This window comes from Acomys minous, assembly GCF_964271855.1.
Source record: "Acomys minous genome assembly, chromosome: 8".
NCBI lineage: Eukaryota > Metazoa > Chordata > Mammalia > Rodentia > Muridae > Acomys > Acomys minous.
The window spans coordinates 42,205,407-42,224,866 of NC_140489.1; the positions used below are offsets into that span (position 1 = coordinate 42,205,407).

General features: G+C 39.9%; 1 protein-coding gene across 1 annotated transcript in view; it reads left to right on the forward strand.

Annotated features, from left to right (window-relative positions):
- The window catches only part of KCNH5 (potassium voltage-gated channel subfamily H member 5), a 295,802-nt gene that overhangs the window by 160,309 nt on the left and 116,033 nt on the right, over positions 1-19,460 (forward strand). Inside the window, exon 8 of the mRNA XM_084792497.1 lies at positions 15,228-15,427. Coding sequence (XP_084648623.1) covers positions 15,228-15,427 — 200 coding nt within the window. The remainder of the gene's footprint in view (positions 1-15,227; positions 15,428-19,460) is intronic.

Genomic DNA, 19,460 nt, shown 5'->3' on the forward strand with positions numbered 1-19,460 from the left:
TTATTCAGGAAGAGCCTCCACCACCATGGATAAGTTGATGTCACTCGGTGTGCATGCCTGTCCTAGAAAATACACACATCATGGAAAATATTATCCTGCTTATAATAAAAATGTTACTTGGTGCCGAAAATCTAGACGCACACTGAAGTGATTGTCAGAAAGGATTGGGAAGGCGTAGGTCAGCACAAAGGAAGACATTACAGATGGAAAATGAATAGTGAAGGAGAAGGTAGTGATGAGATACAACTGTGTTGGAGTCCTTGGCTGATTGGTATCAGGACTCTAACAGTGATGCCAGCCTCTCATGTGCCTAGCGTATGCACCTGCTGCCTCCCGCATGCTGCTTTGATTGTGAAGTAGTTTTCCATAGAGATCTGCAATGTTTGTAGATTTCTAATAACCAAAAAAAGGTTTTCAAAACACACAAGTAGGGAAAAAACAGGGTCTACCAAAAGGCTTCTTAGTGCTTTTGATATGCTAATATTCATTGTGATATGCTAATGTAAATTAGGACTCTCCAAGAAATAGAATTAATATGCGATGTTAATGACACTTATTTAATTCAGAATCCTTGTGTGTGTGTTTTTTTTAATTTTAAAGAGAAACATCTGTCACCATCACAGGGCATTATTATAGTGTTCCAGTAGATTACAGCTTGCAGATGTTGGCTGTTCCACCAAATTAAATTCCTTATACCTTGACCAACTAATTTTGACTTATTTAAGCATACTTTTACTTTCCTTTTTGCAGAATTTACTGTCGTTTTACACACAGTGTCAGCTTAAGCGATCTGCACACAGGCCTAGCAGAGAAAGAACACAGTGCCTTCAGATTCTAGAGCCTCACGCTTACGTTGTATACTCCCTCAGATCATTATGAGAAGGGACTGGGGAAGAGTACTGTATTCTAGGCTGGAAGAAGATGTCTTGATTCCCTTGAGGAATCACATCAGGCAGTTTGTGAGGGAGACACAGCATCCTAAATCATGTGACCACGGAGGCACTTATGATGTTGATGCCCTTGCACTGAAAACAGGGAAGCCTCAAGAGGTCAGATGTTACTCGGGGTCCTGAGAACAGGTAGCTGTGTCACAGAGTGCATTCCAATGCCGGCAATGAGATGAAGGCTACAGATTTTGCTCCCTGAGATAGAGAGGCCCATAGGAAGAAATGCTGGCTTATCCTGGACAGCTCCTTAATTCCATCTACACAGGATGGACAGACATGAAGCCGCCGCCTTTGCTCCCCGAAAGCTGCCAGCTGGAGTGATTAATGCTGAGGGCACCTCAGAGAAGGGAGGAGAAGACAGCAGGAGGAGAAGCGGTGTGCTGCAGAAGCAGAAGAGATAGCCCTGTTATAGAGGAGGGGGCGTCGTCAGGGACAACTGAAAGTCAGCAGTGATGAGGCTGAGCCCGTATTTTAATGTGGATCCATTTCAGTGGGAAATAAGGGCCACTCATTTAGCTCTGACCTCATTAGCCCTTTCAGAACACTTGCCAAATTTGCTGTTATGTAATCGTCAGTCTTTTTATTGTGCTGTTTTTTTTTCCATTGTGTTTCTGCTACATTGTTTCGAACATTTTGAGTTCTATGAGGGAATTCATAATCATACCATTTTATAACCAAATTGCTTCAAGTACTAGTTTAAAGAATACAAGTATGTGTGTCAAACTGCATAGCCATGTACTCCCCATAATGCTTAGCATTGTGTTTACACATAGAAAGCATACAATGACGGTGTGTGTCAATGCATTAATCCTACCTATTGGCCAATGTGAAAAGGCCTAACTATATTTACAACATCTCTCAAACCATAGTTAAAGAAATTTCATTATGTACATTTAGTGTCTATGTTCACACCAGTTGTTATTTTTTCTCAAGATAATGTACCTTTGTTGTATTGATTGCTTTTGTTAATAATCTACTTCCACGATGACTATTGAAGCTATCCTTGGGTATTAAGAAGGAGATGGATGATGTGGAGCCTGCTGATGAACTTAGAGGATAAGTTGACTCATGAATCACAGTGCTTCTCTTCTGGACTATTTGTTAGGTGGTCTATGATATCTTAATATGCAGTAATATAATTTGTGCACTGTGTCCAGCAACTGGAGAGATACAGTTATGCTTTGCTATCTATACATGGAGAGGAAATGCCTTATTCCTCTTTTAAATATAGGCAGGATAAATTAATTTCTATTTATTTATACATTGGGCAAAACTATGACTTCATTGTAAAATAAGGAAAGGGCATAGTTTCTTGTTTTTAGGAGCTGAGTCAGTGTAGGGAAGTCATAATGCATCTCAGAGGAAAATACAAAGTAGTGAGGCTGCTAAATAGAAACTTCTTCCATTGTATAGTGTGTGTGTGTGTGTGTGTGTGTGTGTGTGTGTGTGTGTGTGCGTGTGTGTGTGTGTGTGTGTGTGTGTGTTTTCTCTTCAGCAAGATACCTTTATTTCATAGCCTATGAGAGTATGCTAAAAAGGGAAAAAAAGAAGCAGATAAGACTTCTTTGGCCCTTTCCTTTGGTTATATACAGACTGTTTTCACAACTCCCTGGAGAGTGAGTGGCTAGGAAGCCACTGTGGGAATCATGAGGCCATGGGTTCCTGCACACTAATGGGAAGGAGGCCGTGAGCATAAGGGGCTCAAACAGAGGTTTTATTTTTATTTATTTTATTTTATTAATTTATTAGATTACATCTAAATTGTTATCCCCTCACTTATATCCTCCTGTTCCTCCCTCCTTCCCTCTTTCATCCTATTCCCCTACCCTAGGTCTGTGACAGAAGGGGACCTCCTCCCTCACCATATGCTCACAGCCTATCAAGTCTCATCCTGGAAACCTATTTATCCTTTCTCTGAGTGCCACCAGTCCTCCCCACCAAGGGGAAGTAGTCAAATATGAGCACCAGAGTTCATGGTTCATGTCAGAGTCAGTCCCTGCTCTCCACACAATGGTGGAGAATGTCCTGTCTATTGGCTAGATCTGAGTAGGGGTTCAATGTTTACTGTATGTATTGTCCTTGGTTGGTGCAGTAGTTTGAGCAGGACCCCAGTGGGTCCAGATCCTCCTGTCATTGTGTTCTTCTCAAACAGACATTTTTTAAAAATTTTTTATTAATTTATTCTTGTTACATCTCAATGGTTATCCCATCCCTTGTATCCTCCCATTCTTCCCTCCCTCCCATTTTCCACTTATTCCCCTCCCCTATGACTGTGCCTGAGGGGGATTACCTCCCCCTCAAACAGACGTTTTAAAAGGAGAATTAACAGCAAGAGTAGTGGAAGTGGGCCTGAGGACTTAGTTGTGCCCTTGATCTAGGTGGGTACAAAGGTTCATATGTAGAAGCTGTGACCTGTCTGTTCCACCATGTAAAAACTGTAGGCTTCATACACCGAGGAAATGTTCACCAAATGGAATTTTAGAACAACCCATCTGTCCTCGAAGCGCCAACATGTTGGCCTTCACTTCCCTCACCCAAACAACATTTATCCCACTTTGAAAACTTGTGGAGTTTGTGGCTTTTAAACCAGAAGAGAGGCAGAAAAAGATGATGATAGTCTGATGGCTCTCTGGACATGGGCTTGTCCTTTGCCACCCCCCCCCCCAATGCTTTAATAAAGGGAATGAAAGCCACTGGTCAACATGTGTTTACCTGTTCTTGAGATCAATGGCCTTGCTTTGTGCCTGACACACGGAGGGACTGTCTTTACAACCCACATGGAGCACTGAAGCTGGCATATGATGGAAAGTTTCTGGATACAGTGATGACTTAATAATTCAGAATATGAAGGCAGCCGTGGGACATTATAAATGTTAGAGCTGTATCATTCATGTTCCCTGGGCAGTTTGTAGTCCAAGATTCACTAATTAGAAATTGCATTATACCACAAGCATACAAAGCTAATTTTCTTTAATTTTTAATTTATCGAAAATAAAAATCAATCCTGATTAGTGTTGATATGTACCTTAATGAATAAGTTGTCAATCTTGGCATAAGTGGGGTGAGCTCTAATTTCCCTGTTGTTTACAAAGCTCTTTGCCAGCCAAATTTCTTTCCTGGATCAGTAAATGATTGGTGTTTGGAAACAGTAACCATAACAGACACAGAATCTTGCTTGTGTCACATCCCAGCTCAGTGAGGTCCTCACACAGTTTCCTGACGTGTGACATTAAGGGGCAGACACTGACTCTGGCCCATGTACATTCTAGTTTTTGGGTGCTCTCCACTGAGACCTGCTACTCATGGGTGACAACCCTGAGCCCTGTCAAGGGTACAGCTGACACTGTTACTGTTCTGTGGTGTGAAGAATTGTGTGCAGTCCCAAACATAAAGTTGGATATGAATGCTGGGTTGAGTACCTGTTGAAACTGAAGCTCTGATCAAGCTTTGGCTTGGGTTAGATTCGGTTTTAATCTCTGCCCCCTGCCCCCTATATTTACCATGAGCATAAAATGAAGACCTGGAGAGAATGGTGTGGCTCCCTGGAGATGCCGTGCGTAAAGCTCACGGTAGACACAGCAGAGGGTGGCATCACTGTTCGGACCACCTGGTTTCTTATGCTTCTAATACCTGCTTCCCACCTGACTCTTCTCTATCTATGGTCTCTACCTAGCATGTAATTGTAAACATGGGGCATGCTTAGTATAAAAGTCAATGCATAAAAAAAAAAAGTTCCCAAGACTGTAAAATTTTAAAAGTCCTATCGCCTCCATAACAACTGCCCAAATTTTCACAGTGGCCACGAGTTTGCCAACATCTTGTAGTCACTGTTGTAAGTACAGCTTTAGGCCCCTCTCGCCAATGCATTCAGCAATGCATATGAGAAGTATAGATAAAAAGGGCATTTGACCAACACATATCAATTAATAAAAGCAAGGATGTGATCTGCTAAGCAGGGGAGCAGATACTGTGAGAAGACCTCAGGGTGAGGGGTAAGAGTCTGGCCCTAAGAAAGAGCTAGACATTTCTGAAGGTATCATACATTTTTATTTTTATATTTATTTTTGACTGCATCTGTCTGTGTGTATATTCATGAAGGTGCATGTGAGTGTGTGCAGGTGTGCACACATGTGTGTACGCAATTGTGGAGGCCAGAAGACAGCCACAGCCACCAGTACAGTTCGCAGTGACTTCACCTGCCTCTTTGGAGACTGGGAACCTCACTGGGTGAAAGCTCACTTGTTAGAAAGGACTGGCCAATGAGCTCCAAGTATCCTTCTGTATATCCTCCCCTGCCCCAGTGATGGGGTTATACTCTCACGCCACCATACCTAGCATTTTTTCTGTAAAATTTGGGGGTACAAACTCAGGTCTATGTACTTAGAAAGCAAACTCTTTATCGATTGAAATCACCACCACCACCACTAGTCTAATGACATGCAATTTTAATTCCCAGTTTTCTTTGGCAGCCTGACAATTGCTACATCAAAGGATTATTTGTATGTATAACTCAGACCAATGGATCTGAACTGATGAAACCAATATAATTTTCAGCTAGTTTTTTTTTATCAACACTATAAAGACTATAACTGTACAAGCAAATGAGGCATGTTAATTTTTTAAAAGTATATCCATATTGTCATGGATTAGAGAGAATAAGAAAATGGGTTTACTTGATATAAAAGAAAAAAAAAACAGAGATGAGAGATAAGCGATCTTGGTACTTCATTTTACTTTCATAGAATTCTGGTTTTTAATTAAAGCTTTGTTTTTTTGCCCCCCACTTCTTTCTGACTCTGTCCTCCTTCAGTCTTTGATTATAACATTCGTAAATGATAAATGTAGGCTTACGGTTTTCTTCTTAAACTTCAAAAGCGTCTGGATGACATAGAGGTGAATGTCGGTTACTAGCGCTACTTTGGCGAGGTTGGTTGTTATGATAACCACAAGATAAGTTCTAGGGTAGCGAAATCCCTCCAATGATTTGCTAACCTTTGATAAGTGATGATGCCTCAGTTTCTCTTCCAAGTTGACTTTCATTCAAAGAGTTTTCAACCAGCTTGTATCACCTCATTGATTCCTCTCTCAAAATTCCAGGAGAGGGGTGGTATTTTAGTTTTCTATAATCAGTATGTAACACAAATAATTATACAATAAGTAAGTGGCACAGTGCAGATGGTGGTTGGAATGGAGCGTGGACTAAGTGAAGACTAGACACGAACTCTGGTGCCCCATATTTGACCACGTCCCCTGGAGCAGGAGACCTGGTGGCACTCAGAGGAAGGGATAGCAGGCTACCAAGAAGAGACTTGATACTCTATGAGCATATACAGGGGGAGGAGGTCCACCTCAGTCACAGTCATAGGGGAGGGAAGTAAGGGGAATGAGGGAGGGAGGGAGGAATGGGAGGATACAAGGGATGGGATAACAATTGAGATGTAATATGAATAAATTAATAAAATATATTATATTAAAAAAGAAAAAGACCATGCTCAGCTCATATGTGAACGCCTGGAAGGACCCTATGTAAATGGCTCATGGAAAAGATGATCCGAGGGAAACAAGAACCTTTTGAGGAGAGGCACTCTGGCACGAGAGATTTCTGAGAAAATGAGGCTGTTCTCTTTAGAACAACTAGGGTCGCTACAATTTCTCTAACAAGCTACACAGATAGCCAACCGCACATTGATAGGGCTCATTCATTCACCTCAGAAATATCATCAATAAAAGTGGGCTTTAGGGAAGGAATTTAATAGGAAGCAAAAATGATGGTTAAGCCATTCGTGTGACCCTGCAAATCTCCAAAATTGCATTTCTGCATCAGTATTTTAGATAGCTCTGCTTAAGGTCAACGGTCACATCTAAGACTCATACACAGAAGATAATTAGAAAAAAAATCACAATTGATTTTTGTTGTGAATAGGTACAAAAGAGTCCACAAAGAAAAAAAATTGTTGATAAGAACACAGTGAGTTCAGCTTGACCCAAGAAAAAACAAAATGGAGTAACTGCGGAACATATTTTGTTCCGCACCTTCCCTGGCATTATTATGTCCTCTGCCACCAGCAATTCCCTAGTGGAGGCTTCTGCAGTTAATTACCTGAGTGTAGATGTGTGTTTGCTCCCCAAAGTATTCAATTATGAGAAACAAACTACTGATCACTCAAATGCTTTCAATGGTTTTAAGTTTATTTGTGGATTAAAAAAAACTATACTATTACTTTTTAAATATAACCTTTCTTTCAAAAAATTGGTGTGGGATAACTAAGATTAGTATTTAAGTATAGGAAATTGTATATGCTACTTGAAGCTGATAATCTTTTTTTTTTGAGATATCCCAAATATGTGGGTTTTATTTTGAGAATGTAATATAATTACAAGATTTTCACCTTCCTCTTTCTCTTTTCAAATCCTCCCATATACTCTCTACTTTACTTGAAATTCGTGGCCTGGTTTCTCATTAATTGTTGCATGCATATATGTCTATGTATACCCAATAGATATGAAGCATCTACAAAACACTCCTGCACCTAAGACTCAGGAAACAATGTGGAGGAGGACATGGAAGGATTGTAAGAGGCAGGGCAGGGGATAAGGGAGTTTGATGTGGCATTGTGTGTTGTAGAAATGACAGAGGTTACACCCATAGAATCCCACCAGCTTGGCTGCCCAAATGTGAGAGGAACAAGGACAAAACCAATGGATGTTCCAAACTAGAAGGGAATCCCTGATGTTCCCAACCTTACACATAGAGCTAATGATGACAGCCAATCAGAGGTGGGAGCGGGAGAGGAGGACTTCCCCAGGGAAGAGTACACCCATTGGCTGCTCAGTGCCCAACAGTTAGCCCTGAAAACATAATGTCTTATGGTTCTCAAGTGAATGCTGATGTTTATGATTACTTCTAGTAGCATTATTCAATCTTTTCAAAATATCTGCATGGATTCTTTGAGAATTTCATACACTTTATTTTCATCATGTTCGCTCCCAACTCCTTCACTCCTCTCAGATCCATTCACTCTATCTCTGTTTTTTAAAAAAACATTAAGCATTCACTTATGGCTTTATGAGAATAGGTGCTTTTGGGTTTTAGCATAAAAGCATACTTACTGTTGAAAAGCTTTATTCCCGAACAAACCCTGGCGTGTAGGCTCTCTACTCTCCTGCCCCAGGTACGCTCCAACTGAGAACTACTATGCTTTATTATAATTTACATTATTATAGTTGCATAGCTAATCAAACATAGTGGCTTTTAAAAAAGAACTGTGATGTGTTATGCCATAAATCTGTGGCTTTCGGAGGGCTTGGGAGACAGGGCTTATTTCCACTTCATTTGGTATTGGCTGGAATGATGTGAACAGGACGGGAAGGCCTCCCTTTAGTTAGTTCAACCAAGTAACTGTTAAGCTGACGCTGTCACATTGTGTGCTGTACATACAATCTCAGCTTGAGTATACTGAAAAGATAACTGGAAATTGAATATGAATATTGTATGTGCTTTCATAAATGCATGTTTATATCAGTATTTAAAATTACTTAGTCTAATGTCAAGGCCATTGGCCAATACTCTTTATTCCTCTCCATAAACATGTACCTACAACATTTTGGCTTCCTCATGAAATGGAAACTAAATTTTCAGAGATGTTCATATAACGAAGAACTGGAATTTCCTAGTTTCGTGAGGCATAAGCCTAGATAATATTGTACAGTCACAGCCAACATATGCCACTGGGGTATGCCAAGATTTAAGGGGAAAGAGACTCTGCCTCTTGATGACAGGGGTATGCAAGTATTTATTACCATCCGTAATCATCCATAATTTTCTTTCTTTTTTTAATTAAAATTTTGTATTAATTAAAACATTTTACATATACATTTATATTATTACACAATATATATACAATAAATTACCCATAGCAAGAAGACCTATGACACACTCAGGAATTATATAAATGTTATATTCTTAATGTTTGGGCTATTTGTATTTTGCAGCCTTGAAGAAAACGTCTTTCCTATCTTGGTGTGACAAAAATTCTTTACAGTAATCTTTTTGTAATGGATAAAGGAAAAGACTTTACATATGACAGTTTCTAATGTGTATGCCAAGATTACAGAGACAGAAGCTTACAAAATTAGCAGTTGTGTTATGTCTAAAAGACTACAAAAATTAGATAAAAACTCAGTTCTGAAATTGTCACACACACACACACACTCCTTGTCATTATTTGTGTGTGATTGAGTATGTCTGCTCAGACAGTAAAACAGTACGACATGTGTCTACACAGTTGGCCAGCTCTGCAATGAGTGTTCATGTTTGCTGGGTAGTGATGGGGCTTTCCAATGTACTTTTCATCTTAATGTGATCAGCACATATAGAATTTTTCTTTTTAAACATTTCATTACAATACCCGTCTTAGTAATATGTATTTTACATATACTGTTTTATCACTAATAATGGGGTTTTATATGAAAAATGTTTTGGAATAGCATTTCTTGCTTTTTTTAAGTTTAAAAAAGAATTTTAAAATGAATTTATTTGTTTATTCACTTTACATCCTGATCATAGCCCCCACCCTCCTCTCCTCGAGGTATAACCCTCCCTCCCTCTTCCTCCATCTCCCCTCTCCTATTCCTCAGAAAAAGGAGTCACACCCTCCCCACTCAGCTCATCAAGATGCATCAGGACTGAGCATGTCCTCTTCCCCTGTGGCCTGGTGAGGGGCCAATGGGGAGTGATAAAAAAGCAGGCAACAGAGTCCATGTCAGAGACAGTCCCTGCTCTCCTTACTAGGGACTCACACGGAGCCTGAGCTGCCCATCTGCTACTTCTGTGTATGGGGCCTAGGTCCAGTCCATGCATGGTCCTTGGTTTTTGTATTGGTGCTTCAGTCTCTACAAGTTCCTCTGAGGCCTGGTTAGTTGGTTCTGTTGGTCTTCTTGTATTTCTTGGGGTTTCATGGCATAGAATTTATTAGAAAAATATTGAACACCTACTATGTCCCAGAAACTGGATGTTCTTTGAGGAAAATTATAGTAGTAAGCATAAAGGAAAAGGCCACTTGCACTTTGTAGAATTTGCCTCCCCAGGGTGAAGGATGAGTAACAAACAAGTGAGGGCACAAATATAAATTAGAGCAGAGATAGTTGAGTTCCATCAGAGAGCTGAAGACTCCTGGTGGAAGAGAACGTTCAGTCCATGTGGTCAGGGGAGACCCCTGAGAGGAACTCATTTTTTAAAAAAATTTTTATTAATTTATTCTTGTTACATCTCAATGGTTATCCCATCCCTTGTATCCTCCCATTCTTCCCTCCCTCCCATTTTCCCCTTATTCCCCTCCCCTATGACTGTTCCTGAGGGGGATTTCCTCCCCCTGTATATGCTCATAGGATATCAAGTCTCTTCTTGGTAACCTGCTATCCTTCCTCTGAGTGCCACCAGGTCTCCCTGCCCCCCCCCACACCCCCCCCCCAGGGACATGGTCAAATATGAGGCACCAGAGTTCAGGTGAAAGTCATACCCCACTCTTCACTCAACTGTGGAGGAACTCAGTTTTAAGCAGGGGCCTGAGTGAGGAGAAAAGTTTACCGTACAAAGGGAAGACGCTTAGCGAGGTGGAAAAGATGAAGCACATGGCCATTTGTGGCAAGCAGATCATTTGTTCCATACCGTCACGTATTTTTCTTGGGGAATTAATTAATTTACATTTCACAGGATTATTAAGAAATATCTTGCTTCTGCTGTTTTGGAGCCTGGTTCCTAGTTTTTCTAGTGCTTTTCCTCTTCTCTTGTAGTCTTCTTTTCAGTGCATCAGTGATTTTTTTTTTCCATAAGAGGGTGTTTTGATTCCTAGATTATTATTACTGGTCTGTCAGTTGTTGCTGGGTTTTGCTTTGTGGTTCCAGTGGGACTTAAGGCAAGAACATTATTTCATTAAAGTCAGGCATTTTGAAATGAGAGTGGCTTAAACACTCATAAAATAGACCAAGAAACAAGAAGATAAGGAAGAGTGAGGAGAGGGAAAAGTGTTATAGTCATCCACCAGCATCTTGTGAGCTTTGATGTCCTGTTATACGTCTTTCTATATTGCCTACTTCAACATGCTAGTGTAGTCTTAATTCTGATTGCTCTGCTTTTTGTCTTTATGTTGGACATGCATGGTTTGTGCACCGTGTTTTCCGTGTGAGGGTGTTCCGAGTTTGTGTAGTTTCTCTTATTAAAGAGTTTTAGATGACCAGTACTTTCTAGCTGGTTAGCACCTTTTCCACCCATTTAAATAATTTTGTCTCTTTTTGTTTGTTTGTTTCATTTGTGAGGATATGTCATGTAATGATAAATTTTTCTTTTCCTCTAGCACAGTGGTTCTTAACCATCTCAATGCTGTGACCCTTTAATACAGTTCCCCATGTTTGGTGACCCCAATTATAAAATTATCATGTTGCTACTTAATAACTGTGATTTTGTTGTTATGATTCATAATGTAAATATCTGATCTTTGACCCCTGTGGAGGGGTTGAGAAACATTGTTTAGCATGCATGACAAGTTCATCCTACTGAAATCAGGTAACTGTAGCATGTGTCTTCATGTATGTATGTGTGTGCATGTGTACGTATGTGTCTATGTGCATTATATGTGTGCACCAGTGTTATTTCTTGCTATCTCAAGAACCTTCTCTTTTAATTTAACATCCAGGAGTTGATTATGTTATAATTTGAGATAGATTTCATTGAGTTGAATCAAGCATGGTGACCCTTGGAACCATTTATGGTGACATTGACCTTCTGGACCACTACCTTAGATTCTTTTTAATTTTAGGATTGGGTAGTTTTCTATTATTGTCTTGTTGAGTGTCTTTGTTTTAAATCTGTAACAATCTGCAGACTCTTGAGTACCACACCCCAAGTACTTGTTCTTCTAACGCTGTCCCAAAGTTGCTGTGAACTTTCTTTGTTCTTCATTCTTTTTCTTTCCTTCTTTTTTCATTTCTAAAAATTTTATTCATTTCAGTTTGAAGACTACTTACGATTGTGTTTAAGTTACTGCAGTCCTCTTAGATTTCTCTGATGAAACACTGAGTTGTTTCTGTGTGGTTCCTTGAAATTTGCTCAATTTCCTTAAAGACTTTACAGAAATTCCCTGGCTGTGTGATTATTCACTACTATATGGTCAGTAATCGGCACTGCATTTTGTCCATCATTGTCAGTTGAAGATGTGGCTTTGTTTTTGCCTGTCTTGGGAATTCTAAGCAGCTGTTTTGTGGCTGCAGCCATTTCAGTAGTGGTTGAGAACTTACATTCAGATTTACCACAAGTCCACATGGGAGCACTGCCATTGTTTTAATATTGTGGGGTGCCTGAGGCCCCTGTTTCTTACAAATCCCTGGTTAGCATGCTGTCAGGTAGATGTTTCTCAAAATCTCTCTAGGGGTGGAGGATGCCCAGACATGTCAACCCCAATTACTGAGGTGTGGTTGGAAGCCTCAGGAGGCTTGTTTTTTCCCCGGACCTCATACTCGAGGGTCATAAGCTCCCATGGCCTGTCAATGCTTCCAGACTGCTGTATCCAAAGTCCAAACTCTCCTGGGCTCAGCTCAATGCAGCCTGGGGACACAACCCATGCTACTGCAGCCTGTGGGTGGTGCAGCCTCACCTTGCAACACAGAGGTAAGGTCCAGAATAGAGATGTGTCCCACGGGGGACTCAGCTCTCTGTATGGAGGCAGGACAGGTCCAGAAGTGGGCATTGGCTTTGGTGTAGAAACTTGAATTCGGATAGACACAATGTTGGGCTTTACCAGGTGAACAGAATTCCGCTGCAGTCTTGCGCCTACCTCTCTTCTTCCTTTGCAATAGATACAGCATTTCTCCACACTGATCCATCAAAAATTTAAGGCATGAGCTTAATTGCCTCCTCCCCTGAGCAGGAGGAGTCTCTGAGTGTATTTCTTAAGTTAGGGCCATAGCCTGAGAACACTGTTTCTTTCTGCATTCTTCAATGCTTCCTCTCTTACTATGCTAAGACCCATTACAATTGTCTCTTACTTGGTTTCCTCAGCTCTTGCAAAGATGTGAAAAGCTATTCAACTTCATGTTTCTGTGGGAGACATTATTTGCTAGCACTTTACTAGGCCTCTGTGAGGAAAGCAGCAATAAGACGCTTGGCAAACAGTATTTCAGGCATATTAGAGAAAAAATCTAATTAAACATAAATAATAAGGCGTCCTGTGATATTGATTGACAATTTTTCAAAACTAGGAACTATTACAGAACACAATTAGTGCATTGTCTCAGTAATGTAGTTAGTCAATATTTTTTTTATTTCTTTCTGGTTGTTTCTTTTCTGAAAACATATATTTGCATATTTTAGGTGGTTATTCTCTGGTATTTTGTTCATATTGTTGCTCTTTTCTTATGCACAACAGTGATGTAATGGGGATGTCATGTCTGTGATTACTTATAGTGGGAGTGAAGGGGCATTGCTTCTTAAATAAGACTATTAAAAGTTTTAGAGACCCAGTTTAGAAATATTTCTACCCAATTTTAATTATATACCATCTATTTTGAAAAAATCATCTTGCTCTGATATTCAAATCCCTAAAAAACAACAGAAAAAAAACCTACAGAGATTTTTTTATAAAGTAACAGCTTTCTTTTGTGGAATTACAACATATTACAATCAGAGGAGAACACCTGCTTTCAGAGAAACAAATAATTCCACCCCACCCCACCCCCTCCCAGTATAGACAAGATCCTAAGCTGCTTTACTAGCTGGGTTTTACATCATTTGTATCAAATGGAATTTGGCTGTAAAACTGCAAAGGAAATAGCTCATATTTTTCTCCCAAGAAGCAATTTTTTTTCAAATGAATGGAAAATGACAGATAGAAGTGATCTTTGCTGAGAAGCTTCTAGAATTCCTACAGTTGCTACATGGTGTTTACTGAAAATCAGAGTACAATGCCACCTCCATTTCTGCTGTGCTTCCTGCTAATGAGAAAGTGATGGGGAAAAGGTCATGTAGGATGGGACGGTGGATGCACATTCAGTTGGAGTTGGAACTCAATGACTTTTTAAAAATATATTTTATTAATTTATTCATATTACATCTAAATTGTGATCCTATCCCTTGTATCCTCCCATTCCTCCCTCCCTCCCATTTTTTCCTTACCCCCTTCCCCTATGACTGTGACTCAGGGGGATCTCCTCCCCCTGTATATGCTCATAGGTTACCAAGTCTCTTCTTGGTAGCCTGCTATCCTTCCTCTGAGTGCCACCAGGTCTCCCCATGACTTTTACAGTTTCCCCACAGTGGATCCTTATGAGCAGATGGACAGAGCCCAGAGAGAAGAGAGCTGGTGCACTCTAGGTCCAGCAGTAGGCAGCACTCACTTTCACTCACAGTCCTCTGAAGATAACTCACAATGGTTACACGCTGGCTTCGCTCTTAAAATGATGGGTTCAAAACATTTCTACTTCTTTTTGTACTGACACATGCTTAATGACTCCAAGCTCTCTGACAGTTTTATTTCAGCTTTTAGTTTCATTCTTACTTATCTACTCAAAGTTCTAAAAATAGAGCACTTTAATCTGTCTCCACCCCCTGTACTTCTGATGTTCTGTCAAAAATATTTATAACTAAAGAAGTACTCGAAAAGCTTGAAGGAGTAAAGCTGTGAGAAGAGCAGGCATTTCTAAGTGAGATCATCGAGCCCTGCAAATTGTGACCTGATTTGCTTTCCCTTGAGAGGGTGAGGCTGGAGCAGGGAAAAGGCCAGAAATCATAGGGGCTGGCAAGATGGCACAGTGGGTAGGTGCTTGTTACATAAGCCTAGTGATCCAAGAGCCAATGGAAAGACGAAATTAGAGAACAAATGACTCAAAAGTTGTTCTCTGACCTCTACACACATACACACACACACACACACACACACACACACACACACGCTATGGCACTCACACAATAATAATAGTAATCAAATAAAATAGGGCTAGAAATCTTAGCAAATTTATAGTGTCATATGATTCGTTATGAAATATTTGTGTCACTTTCACGGAGCTTAATGTTGTTTGGCATCCCAATGTTCACTGAGTTCGTGACTGTTGCTCTGTGGTAACATTTCTAGAGAGCATACCAGGTGCCAAAGAAGTGTAGTTAGGGGTTCCTTCATGTGTGTTAACCTCTGGAAGCTAATCAAGATACTTATGAAACATTATTTATTGATTTAGTCAACTTAATTTTTTATTGTGATATCTGTTTTATTTCTATCGTTTCTTTTATTTCAGCTCTTCTTTATGCAACTATTTTTGGAAATGTTACCACAATTTTCCAGCAAATGTATGCCAACACCAACCGTTACCATGAGATGCTGAATAACGTTCGAGATTTCCTGAAATTATATCAAGTCCCAAAAGGCCTTAGTGAACGAGTAATGGATTATATTGTCTCAACATGGTCAATGTCAAAAGGCATCGACACGGAGAAGGTATAGTTGTTTGTTTTTTATTATTATTATTATTATTATTATTATTATTATTATTATTATTATTATATTAATCTGCTTAAGCAGGACATTTAGATGCATTACATTTCCCACTTCCATTTCACTTGTGTGATTGCTTTATAAATGTTACTATAGTTTTTATAAGTGACATTTCAATCAATCACATTTATTGAGAGCTTAGAAGGTGCAGAGCATCCAACCATTAACAGTCAATTAGTACCAGTCATGATATTCAATTGAGAAATTCCAGCTTCTGAAAACAGCTCATTACTCCATTTCCCACGATACCCTCATTACCACTTAGTAATTTTCTGTTAAACTCTCTGAGCGCTCTCCTATGAGACCTTATTCTTAATTATTCCTTTGACTTGCTGTCCATTTAAAAATTACAGGGGGCTTGCGAGATAGCTCAGCAGCTGAGAGAGCTTGCTGCCCTTGCTAACGACTGCAATTATGTTCCTAGCACCGATGTCTGGCAGCTCACAGCATCCTGTAACGCCTGTTCCAAGGGATCAGACACCCTCTACTGGTCTCAGTGGGTACCTACACAACAGGCACACACACACACACACACACACACACACACACACACACACACACAGTGAGGGGGTATTTAAAAGGTATATTTTTAAAAGGAAAAATAGAATGAACTCTATTGTTATAAGTGGAAAATTTTATATCTTCTATTGTGTCTTCCTCTTAAACTCCTCTCTTTCACATATATTATAAAGTCATTTGTTATTATTAATCTTCCCTTGATTTTTTTAGACATGTAGTAGAGACATACCTCCTTTCTAGTTATCTCCATGTTTCATTTCTTGTTTTTTTTTTAATGAGAACTAGTTTAAAAAAATCCCACCCATTTTATTTGGGCAAAGAAAGGACCCAAAACTCTCCAAGAAAAGCAAATTAAAGTCTCCTCACTTTTGTATACCACCTGATTTATACAAAATGTAAGGGATGGCAAGTAGAGGCAGCAAACGGTAAGTGAAAGCCAATACTGACTTATTTACCTTGATAAGCAAGCATCAGTGAGGCCTGTTCTCTGTAGAGCACTTACTTCTGACACCTTAAAGTAAAATGGCAAGATACCTTCCTTGCCATTTCTAAGTGGTATGTGTTTTTGATGTGTGTGTGTGTGTTTTAGTGAAAGAACTTATAAGTACCTTTCAAAACAGTCGGAAAAGTACAAATGATCAAAGTAGACGTTTCAATAGTGGAGTTTCAAACATAGCAGATGAGTTTCAAGCCAGAGCAGGTATGTGAGGACCAATGATCGAGGGGAGGTGTGAAAAATGACTGGGAAGTGGAAGGGGAGGGATACATGGTTGGTGGGAAAACTTGCAAGGAACTTTTGTCACAGGGACAAAAAGGCAAAGGCGCAAATGCTGTTAAGGGTGTTGAAGAAAGGAAACTCATGCACTGTTGGGATGGAAATTAGTACAACTTCTATTGAGCACAGGGTGTTCCCTCAAAAAGGCTAAAGTCAGTCTACCACAGGATCGATCTGTCCCACTTCTGGGTAGCTGTGAAATGAAAATGGACTACTGTACAAAAGGGCTGTCCACACTCCTGTGTTTACTGTTGCACTATTCACAATAGTAAAGATAAACATTTAAAGAAAAAAATGAAATCCTTTCACGTATATTGAAGCAGGTGGGGCAGAAAACATTATGTTAAATGGAATTAGACCTAGAAGGACAAGTACCTCATGGTCTCTCTCATTCAGAGAACTTAAAACAGACCCTTCAGTGTAGAATGGTGGCTATCAGAGGACAGGATGGGAGAAGAGGAGAGGGATCAGACGCAAGGAGGTTGGGCAAGAGCTGAATCAGTTAGAGTTGTTTCTGAGCACTAGGAAGAGTAGATTTAAGCTGATGTGACAAATATAAAAGCTTTGCTGTGCATGTGTGAAATGTGCCATGGCTGTTGATTCCTTCCAGCCTATTAGGGAAATTTCCACTCAGATCGGATGCATGTTAGCTAGGGCGACTGTGTACCCGACATAAAGAAGACATGCGCCAGATTCTGAGCCTACAGAGGGGGTGTGGGGATTCTCAGTTATTACATCCTCTGTCAAACTAAGTTTTAAAAATACTTCTTAACTACATACCATATGCTACCCAAACAAGAAGAAAACAAAGATTTGTATCCAATTCCTTGATTTAAGCAAAGACTCTAACAACAGAGCAGAAGACTCACAGGCCTGCTCCTGGGCATCTAGTTAGCTAGTAAATAGTATATATAACACATAACCCTAAAACACAATGGCAGTGCATTAAGATGTTGACAAAAGGCAGCTGGAAATGTGGTTCCAAGGATAAGTGCACTTGCTGCTTTTGTGGAGAACCCCAGGTTAGTCCCCAGCTCCATAGTGGTGAATCACAACCGCCTATAGCTCTAGGGCAGCGGTTCTCAGCCTTCCTAATGCTGCAAGTCTTTAATACACAACCATAAATATACTTTCATTGCTACTGCATGACTGTAATTTTGCCATTGTTATGAATTATAATGTAAATATTTGCATTCTCCAATGGTCCTTGGTGATTCCTGTGAGAAGATTGTTTGACAGCCCCTGCTCCCAGAGGACTCATGACCCACAGGTTGAGAACCATTGCTCTAGAGGGATTTGATATTCTCTTCTTGCCTCTGTGGACTTTCCACCAATTGACACACACACGAGAGAGAGAGAGAGAGAGAGAGAGAGAGAGAGAGAGAGAGAGAGAGAGAGAGAGAGAGAGACAGAGAGAGAGACAGAGAGAGACAGAGAGAGAGAGACAGAGAGAGAGAGACAGAGAGAGAGAGACAGAGAGGGAAAGAGAGAGACAGAGACACACAGAGAGAGACACACAGAAAGTGACCCACGTATAGACATTAAAAAAAAAATAAGTTAAGGAAAAACCAAAACACTTGAGTAGAAATGAAGCATCACAGCAAAAGTGCAAAATCAATTTTTATAATTTGTGAAATATTTATATATTGGTAATATTAGAATGCTTCGACAGCTAAGTAAGCCAACAGCATAACTAAGGTTGTTTAGACATTTAAAAATATGTCACAAGGTATTATAGTGATTTGGCAAATTAGAAGTTGTATATTCTCTTCTCATAACCATGACTTCACCAGCACTGAGTGTTAGCTACATTTCTAGTACCAGGCATGGTCTTACTGTAGTTGACTGAGTTTTAAGTCCAATTAGAGAGCTGTTGGTTACCATCAAGATATCCATGCCACTAATGTACCCTTAGGGTCATTGTTCCGCTGACTGTTGGTGTGGTTCATAGACATCATAGCTGGCAGGACTGCTGGTTGCCTCCCTCCTTTGGAAGCTTACATGGCACCTTCTGGTGCCAGGAGAGCTAGTCCTTAGAGAGGGAACATTCAGATTGCCAACATGACTGTCCAATTGTAAACTAAAAAGGATGAAACCAGTGAATATGATAAACTGGATGGGGAAAAGCCTATAAGGCCTCAACTCTACACAAAGAACTACAGGCAACTGAGGGAAGCTGTGAGCTGGAGACGTGCTCTTCCACTGAGAAAAGCACAACAGTTGGTCGTCTGGTGCCAAACCATCAACCCTGAAAACACACATACATACAAATAACATCATATGGACTGAGCAGGTTATATTTATGAATATATATGTATACACATATATCCATGCAGTAACAACTAGTGAAAAAAGAGGCCATGGATTGGAAGAAAAGCAGGGAAGGATGTATTGGTGGATTTGGGTGGAGGAAAGCAGAGATATTGTTGTTAAATGATAACTTAAAAAATACATCAAAGTAATTGTATTACTAGTAAAAGTTAAACAAAGCTTACTTTCACGCATAACAGAATGAAACTGAAGTCATTAATAAGCCATGTTTAGGTAGAAGCAGAAATGCCCAATTTTAGCAAAGATGGTATTGCCTGGCTCTACTGTGTAATTCTGTAAACCGTGGACATGGGTTGAACATTTTCTAAAGTAATTTGAATGAGGTAATATGCATTAGAGCTGGTACTCAAG